This window comes from Nannospalax galili, unplaced genomic scaffold (assembly GCF_000622305.1).
Source record: "Nannospalax galili isolate Female #2095 unplaced genomic scaffold, S.galili_v1.0 scaffold11, whole genome shotgun sequence".
NCBI classification, from domain to species: domain Eukaryota; kingdom Metazoa; phylum Chordata; class Mammalia; order Rodentia; family Spalacidae; genus Nannospalax; species Nannospalax galili.
The window spans coordinates 5,973,960-5,982,071 of NW_008330735.1; the positions used below are offsets into that span (position 1 = coordinate 5,973,960).

At 41.5% G+C, this 8,112-nt stretch overlaps 1 protein-coding gene and 1 pseudogene across 1 annotated transcript in view; one reads left to right on the forward strand and one right to left on the reverse strand.

The window, feature by feature from the left end:
- Positions 1-8,112, reverse strand: part of Ccdc73 (coiled-coil domain containing 73) — a 180,938-nt gene that overhangs the window by 112,441 nt on the left and 60,385 nt on the right. The window contains exon 3 of the mRNA XM_008851776.3: positions 2,692-2,763. Coding sequence (XP_008849998.1) covers positions 2,692-2,763 — 72 coding nt within the window. The remainder of the gene's footprint in view (positions 1-2,691; positions 2,764-8,112) is intronic.
- Positions 5,313-6,554, forward strand: LOC103748742 (annotated as a pseudogene).

An 8,112-nucleotide genomic window follows, 5' to 3' on the forward strand; every position in this document is an offset into this window, starting at 1 on the left:
TTACTGTGATGTGCCATGGAGAGTTTCTTTTCTGGTCCTGTCTGTTTGGTGTTCTATATGCTTCTTATATTTGTATGGGCATGTCTTTCTTTAATTTTGGGACATTTTCTTCTAAGATTCTGTTGAGGACCTTGTCCATGCCACTATCTTTGGATTCTTCCCCTTCCTGTATGCCTATGATTTGTAAGTTTGGTCTTTTTATGATGTCACACAATTCCTGCATATTCCATTCTTGTGCTTTCTTAAATTTTTCATAATCTTTGCTTGAGTGGTCTAGTTTGTCCACTTTATCTTCCAGTCTTGATACTCTGTTTTCCATTTCATTCATCCTATTGGTGAGGCTTTCTCCTGTCGTTTCTAATTGGCTTACTGAATGTTTCACTTCCTTCTTCATTTCAGCCTGAGTAGTCATCAATATTTCTAGCTCTTTTCTGAATTCATTCAGTTTATCCCTATCCTTCAGTTCTTTAATTTCTTTGTGTGTTCTTTAAATTTACTGAATTCTTTTATCATGTTTATAACTGTCCTTTTGAGTTCCATGTCCTGCATTATCTCTACTCTCATTGTACTCATTCTAGAGGACTACTGATATTTGGTAGGGATATGTTATTTTGGTTTTTCATGTTATTATTTTTTCTCTGTGATTTTGACATGTGGATTTCTTTTGTAGTTTCTGATTCTTGTGTGAGACTCAAGCCTTCAAGTTTAGGTCTACTTGTTTTTGTGAACTTTATGTGTCTTTGTAGTTTACTTTTTGGGCACGAGAAGTTGGTTCCTCTAAGCTTCAGGTTCTCTCTTTTGATTTTATATTGGAGTGGCCAGATTGCTTTTGTCTTCAGGAATTCCCTTGATTTTATATTGGAGTGGCCAGATTGCTTTTGTCTTCAGGAGTTCCCACAGAGGCCCAAATGGGATGAGGTGCAGATGCTCTCAGGCTTTCTCCTAAGGTCTGGATCCCTCCAGGGAAGATTTTGCCCTCAGGAATTTGGGGGTTGGACTGGCCTGGGAGCAGGGCCTAGGAAAGATGCTTGTCTCAGGCAGCTGGTGGCTGTGCCACCCAGAGATGCAAAGGGAGATGGGGGCAGGAAGAGGCCCCAAGGGCTCCTGGGGACTGCAGGGAATAACTGGGTTGGTCTGGATGCAAAGGATCAGGAAGCAGTGGTGTTTCCAGACCTAGAGGTCAGCCCCAGTGTCCCAGAAAGAGGCTGGTGGGTTGTGCAGCCCAGAGAAGCAGAAGGAGGTAAGGGCAGGACGAGGCCCAGAGGGTTCAACTTCATGCAAAGGATCAGGAATCAGTGGTGGTTCCCCTGGTGTCTGGGGTGACAAGACAATGAATGGGACAGTCCCCAGGCTAGGAGGAGAGACAGGCCAGGGAGATGGGAGGGTGAATGGGGCTGGGGGAGTCAAGGATTGGAGGGTGCAGATGGACTTACCCAGGAGAGAGGCAGGCAGGTTTTACAGGCCCAGGGAAGCAGAGTGAGGTAAGGGGGGGACCAGGCCCAGAGGGCTCCTGGGGACCGTGAGAAGGAACTGTGTCTATCTGGATGCAAGGGATCAGGAAGCAGTGGTGATTCTGGGCCTAGAGGTCAGCCCCAGTGTCCAGGAAAGAGGCTGACAGGTTGTGCAGCCCAAGGAAGCAGAGGGAGGTGAGCATATGAGCACTTTTTTTTTTTTTCTGTCTTTTTGAGACAGTCTCCCTGTAGCCCCAGCTAGCCTGGAACTGTAGATGAGGCTGGCTTCAATCTCACAGAGGTCTCCCTGCCTCCGGTTCTTAAGTGCTGGGATGAAAGGCATGTGCCACCATGCCTTGCTATATTTTCTTAAGTAATATTTTCTAAGAACTAAATGAATCTGAGAGAGCCAAAGATGACAGAATTCAAATTAACCAAAGCTTTGCTTTCATCTCTTTCAAATCTTTTATTTTTATTTAACTTTCTACCAGTCTTTGCCCATTACTGCTGGCTGCTCTTCATGGAGGCTTCAGCAGGTGACTTACCACCTCTCCTCATCTTTCACATCCACCTCTCACTTTAGCTCTTCAACAGTGTTATGAATGACTTTGGTAAAAGGGTAATGTGAAAAGGTAAGATACTCAGAAACATTTACAAAAGAATGGGGGGAAGAACACATAACTAAATTATTTATGACAGTTATAGCTACATCTCCAAGAAAAAGTTTTCCAATTTTCTTAACAGTACTTGTTGTAGGGGCCCTTGAGCACCCCTTGGGTGGGGGAAAATTGGCATGGAGTCACGACACAGACACTGGGAGTCAGGTGAGAAGCAGGCAGTGTGAGCAGCTGAGACTTGTTTATTGCGGATCTGGGGCTCCCTTATATCCCCTTTCCCAGTGTCCCATTGGTCCATTGATACGACGTGTCTGTTCCTCATTGGCTCTCTGTATCAGGCCATTTTTGTGTCAGCCGTCTCTATGTCTTTTGGCAGAACACAAGTTTGCCTCAGCTGGATGTTTTTGGCGCGTTTGCAGCACGCATGCGCTAGCTGTTCAGGCCACACTTCCTCCTACAAGTACTGCCAGTCATAATTCAAAATAACTTTATTTCCTACTTTCCACAGTACCTTTTTCCTGTTCTTTCCTGTGCACGTGGAGAACCACGTGTCATAAGACTCAGTGCAGAAGAAAGAAATACAATACTTAAAATTGCAGTTTGTCTATCTTTATGAAAATTACCTGCTTTTTAAAAACTTCCATCTCTTCTTTGTGTTGCTTTACTAATGCTTCCTTTTGATGCTGAAGAGTCTCCTATTTTTAAAATTAAGAGAAAAAAAGAGAAAACATTAAAATTATGGGAAGATAAAACAAATTTTCAGTTTTAATTCTTAACTGGGCTTATAATCAAAATAAAAGTGAAGCAATTTATTTCAATATATTCTCTTGAAATACAAATTTAGCCAATTTTATGACTTTTGGGGGTGGGTCATGGGATTATACAAAAATTTTGATTCAACTTGCTTCTCCATAATAAAAATACATCACTTTTTAAACATTTTTAGACTCTGGACATAGCTGGCTCCAAAGCTGTCTTCAACACTAAGCTAGACATGATGAGGAACACCTGTTATCATAGTACTTAGGAGTGAAGAGCAAGAATTATGACCAACCTTAGTTACATAGCAAGTTTGAGGCCAGCCTGAGCTACATGAGACCCTGTCTGTTTAAAAAAAAAAAAAGAGAGAGAGAGAATATATTTTAACTAAATTTATTAAAATTAACAACACTAGCACACAATAAGGTCTTGGGGTTTCCAAAGAAAATAATTTTATTATCTCATAGCTGGTCACATGACAATATATACTTCTTTAAATTCATTGAAATATTTTTTGTAAAACAAAGCTACTCCCAACACTCAAGAGGCAGAGATAGACAGATCTCTGTGAGTTCATGGGTCACCTGGTCTATATAGCAAGTGCTGGATAGCTTTAGTTGTCAACTTAACACATATGGGTAGAGGGAGCCTCAACTGATGAACTGCCTCCATTGGACTAGCCTGTGGCCATGTCTGTGGGGCATTTTCTTGATTATTGAATGATGTGGGAGGGCCCAGCCCACTGTGGGTGGTGCCACCCCTGGGCAGATGGGCCTATGTTGTATAAGAAATCGGACTGAGCAGGAGTAAGGGGAGCAAGCCAGTAAGCAGCATTCTTCCATAGCCTGTAATCCAGCTCCCGCCTCCAGGTGCCTGCGCCGAGTTCTTACCTTGGGCTCCCTGATGAACTGTGACCTGGGAAATGTAAGCCAAATAAACCCTTTCTTCCCTAAGTTGGTATTGGTCAGAGTATTTTGTCATTGCAATGAAGAAACAAAGTAGAACACAGACCAACCAGGGCTACATAGTGAGACACTGTCTCAAACCCCTCCCCTAAAAGCTACAACCAGGCATTTTTTAAATTTTATTCTTATTTTTATCTCTCTGTATGTGTGCACATGTGTCTTTGTGTATATTTATGTAAATGGACAAGCACATGTTAGCCACAAGGCACTTGTAGAGCTCAGAGTACAACTTTGGATATTTGTCCTCACCTTCTACCTTATTTGAGACAGAGTCTCTTGTTGACTGTTTTGTAGTCGAAGCTAAATGGCACAAGTTTCTGGGGAGCATCCTGTCTCCATCTCCCATTTCTCTGTAGGAGTGCTGAAACTGCAGACATGTGCTAGCTCATCTGACTTTTATGTGATTCTGGGAATCTGAACACAAGACCTTAGGCTAAGCCATCTCCCCAGCCCCTAGGCATTTTTCTTCTGCACATATATGACACCATCTCTAACCCCTGCCTTTTTTTTAAACTTTTGTTTATTATTTTATGTGTATGTGTTTTGCCTGCATGTATGTAAGTGCACCTGTGTTGTGCAGTGCCCATAGAAGTTAGAAGAGGGTGTAGGATCATCTGAAACGAGTTAGGGATGCTTGTTAGCCACCATATGAGTGCTGGGATACGTACCCAAGTCCTTTGCAAGAGCAGTCAGTGCTCTTAATTGATGAGTCATCTCTCTAGTTCCTCATCCCCTTTTTAAGTGGGTATATGTTCTGTCTTTTAGACTACTTAATTTTATAATTTGTTTTCTATGTTAATCAAAGCTAAGGGGTTGGAGAGATGACTCATTTGTTGAGAACCCTTGCTTCTTGTCCAGAGCACCCAAATTTGGTTTACAACATCCAACCAGTTCACAACTATCTTGATTTCAGTTCCAGAGGATCCAATGCCCTATTCTGGCCTCCAAGAGTACCTGCACACACAATTTAAATGTTAATTATTCTTGTTATTTTTAAAATTAGGCCTGTTGGGGATATAGCTCAGTGGTAGATTGCTTGCCAAGCATGCATGAGGCCCTAGAAGAAGAGCAGGAGGGAGGGAGGACGAGAGGGAGGAGAGGAGGAAGAGAGGAAATGAAAGAGAAAAAGGAAATGAAGGAGGGAGAGGGGGCAGGCAAGGTACAAGGCATGGTGGTACATGCCCTTCATCCCAGCACAAAGGCAGGAGCAGGCAGATCTCTGTGAGTTTGAGGCCAACCTAGTCTACACAGTGAGTTCCAAGCCAGCTGGGCTACACAGTGAAGCCCTGTTTCCAGAGAGAAAGAAATGAACTTCATAATCATAGTGTGGTAGTACATGCCTATAATCTCAGCACTCAGGAGGTGGGAGAATCAGAAGTTTTAGGGTATCCTCAGCTATTTAGCAAATTCAAAGCCAGCCTGGAATACATGAGGTCCTTCCTCTCTCAAAAAAAAAGGCCTGGCTTACACAGTATGGCCGGCGACATTAGCTAGCGCTCGCTCAACTCTCTCTCGGGAAAGCAGTGGACTACAAGAGACTGAACTGTATCTGCCTCTATTTCCAACAGACTCATGTTCAACTTTCGCTCACAAAAATAGCCAGGAAAATTTTATTAGTCCTTTTTTTAAAAAAAGTTAATACAAAATTGTAGCAAAAAGGAACCTGAACTTTAGTAACACTGCTGGAACAACCCGCAGCGGCGGTGGGAATGGCAGGAGAAGAGATTTAATTTAGTGATTTTCTGTGGTTGTTCACTAGTCTCACGGTGATGGAAGCTGCTCATTTTTTTGAAGGGACCGAGAAGCTGCTGGAAGTTTGGTTCTCCAGGCAGCAGTCCGACGCAAGCCAGGGATCTGGGAATCTTCGCACAATTCCAAGATCTGAGTGGGATGTCCTTTTGAAGGATGTGCAATGTTTAATCATGTGTGACAAAAACTGACAATCAGGAAGCTATGTACTCAGTGAGTAGCATGTTTGTCTCCAAGAGATGTTTCATTTTGAAGACATGTGGTACCACCCTCTTACTGAAAGCACTGGTGCCCCTGTTGAAGCTTGCTAGGGATTACAGTGGGTTTGACTCAATTCAAAGCTTCTTTTATTCTCGTAAGAATTTCATGAAGTCTTCTCACCAAGGGTACCCACACCGGAACTTCCAGGAAGAAATAGAGTTTCTTAATGCAATTTTCCCAAATGGAGCAGCATATTATATGGGACGTATGAATTCTGACTGTCGGTACTTGTATACTTTGGATTTCCCAGAGAGCTGAGTAATCAACCAGCTAGATCAAACCCTGGAAATTCTGAGTGAGCATGACCCAGCAGTTATGGACGAGTTCTACATGAAAGATGGTGTTACTGCAAAGGATGTCACTCGTGAGAGTGGAATTCGTGACCTGATACTAGGTTCCGTCATTAATGCCACACTGTTCAATCCTTGTGGCTACTCGATGAATGGAATTAAATTGGATGGAATTTATTGGACTATTCACATCACTCCAGAACCAGAATTTTCTTATATTAGCTTTGAAACAAACCTAAGCCAGACCTCCTATGGTGACCTGATCAGGAAAGTTGTGGAAGTCTTCAAGCCAGGAAAATTTGTGACCACCTTGTTTGTTAATCAGAGTTCTAAGTGTGCACAGTGCTTTCTTCACCCCAGAACACTGAAGGTTTTAAACGTCTTGACTGTCAGAGCGCTATGCTCAGTGATTACAATTTTGTTTTTACCAGTTTTGCTAAGCAGCAGCAACAGCAGAGTTGATTAAGAAAAATGAAGAAGAAAAAAACGCAGAAAGAAGTGTATGCATTATTATATCAAGGAGTTAGATATCTTGCATGAATGCTCTCTTCTGTGTTTAGGTATTCTATGCCACTCTTGCTGTGAAATTGAAGTGCATGTAGAAAAAACCTTTTCCTATATGAAACTTTACAATTCTTGTGAAGACAATTCAGTTTGGTTTATGCACAGTATAATATTTCTGCAAGTTTCGTCCAAAATTCCCCAAAGACAAGGCTTTCGTCCTCATTAGATGTTGGCCTCAGCTAACCATCTGGGACTGTTCTATTAAATTGCTGCCAGAATTTTATGTCCAGTTACCTCCACTTTCTAGAACATATTCTCTACTAATGTTAATAAAATCAAGTTTTTACTTCAAAAAAAAAGGCCTAAAAATGGCAACCACTTTCAAACTTTTGCTCAAGATTTCTAAATACACTGATGTAGAAATGTTTGAAGTTATGCCTATTAGCCTCCTATTATGTTAGAATTTAGCTTTTCTTAGCCATTTCTCTACATCTTCTATTTAAGAGTTCTATCAAAATTATACCTGAAATTAATACTCAGTATTTAAATTATTTTGAGCGGGTAATTACTATTCAATACTGAACAATGCAATATATCAAGATTATATCTTAATTATCACACTTTCCTTTTCTGAAGTTTGTAATTACCTTAAAGTATTTTAATTCCTTTAAGTAATTTTTTTTGTCTTTTTGAGACAGGGTCTCCCTGTAGCCCCATCTGACCTGGAACTCGCTATACATACCAGGTTGGTCTCAATCTCACAGAGATCTGCCTGCCTCTGTCTCTCGAGTGCTAGATTAAAGGCATGCACCACCATGCCTGTCCCTTTAAGTAATTTTAAAAACTACTGCTTGCTTCCAGATCTATAATAATGGGTTCATATCCCCAGATGGAGAAAAAGTGCAAAAAACAAAATGAGATCTCAAATACTTAAATTATTACTTAAATTATTCTAATTAGATAGTAAGATTCAGAAACACTGTAGATGTTAAAACTTTCAGAACATCATTCCAAAGCTTTTCCTACAAAAATAACGTAGTCTCTAATCCAGTCCTTGAACCAAGGAAGGAAAGAATAAATCAATTGGAGACTTGAGGAAAAGGTTCTTTGAGGAGTAGGTTCTGAAGATATGGCCTGCAGCTCTCTCCAGAGCCAGGTGGATCGTTGTGAGAGTGAGGCCAGTCTGATCTACATAATGAGTTCCAGAGCAGTTAGGACTACAGGAAGATCCTGTCTCAAAAAAAATGGGACTTAAAATATGCCACAAATATTGAAACAGAAACAAAATCAGAAAACAGTTCTATAATCAGATCTCCAAATCTAAATCTTAAAAAAACAAACGACTGAGGCCTCATGGGGTAAGTCTATAGCCCAGCCCTCCGTGCCTTGACTCACCCCTTCCATCTCCCCAGCTGTTCTCTACTCCTAGTTTGGGCCCTGCGCCATTTCTAGTCTTGGGTCCCCAGACACCTGGGGAACCAATACTGCTTCCTGATCTTTTTCACCCAGACCAACT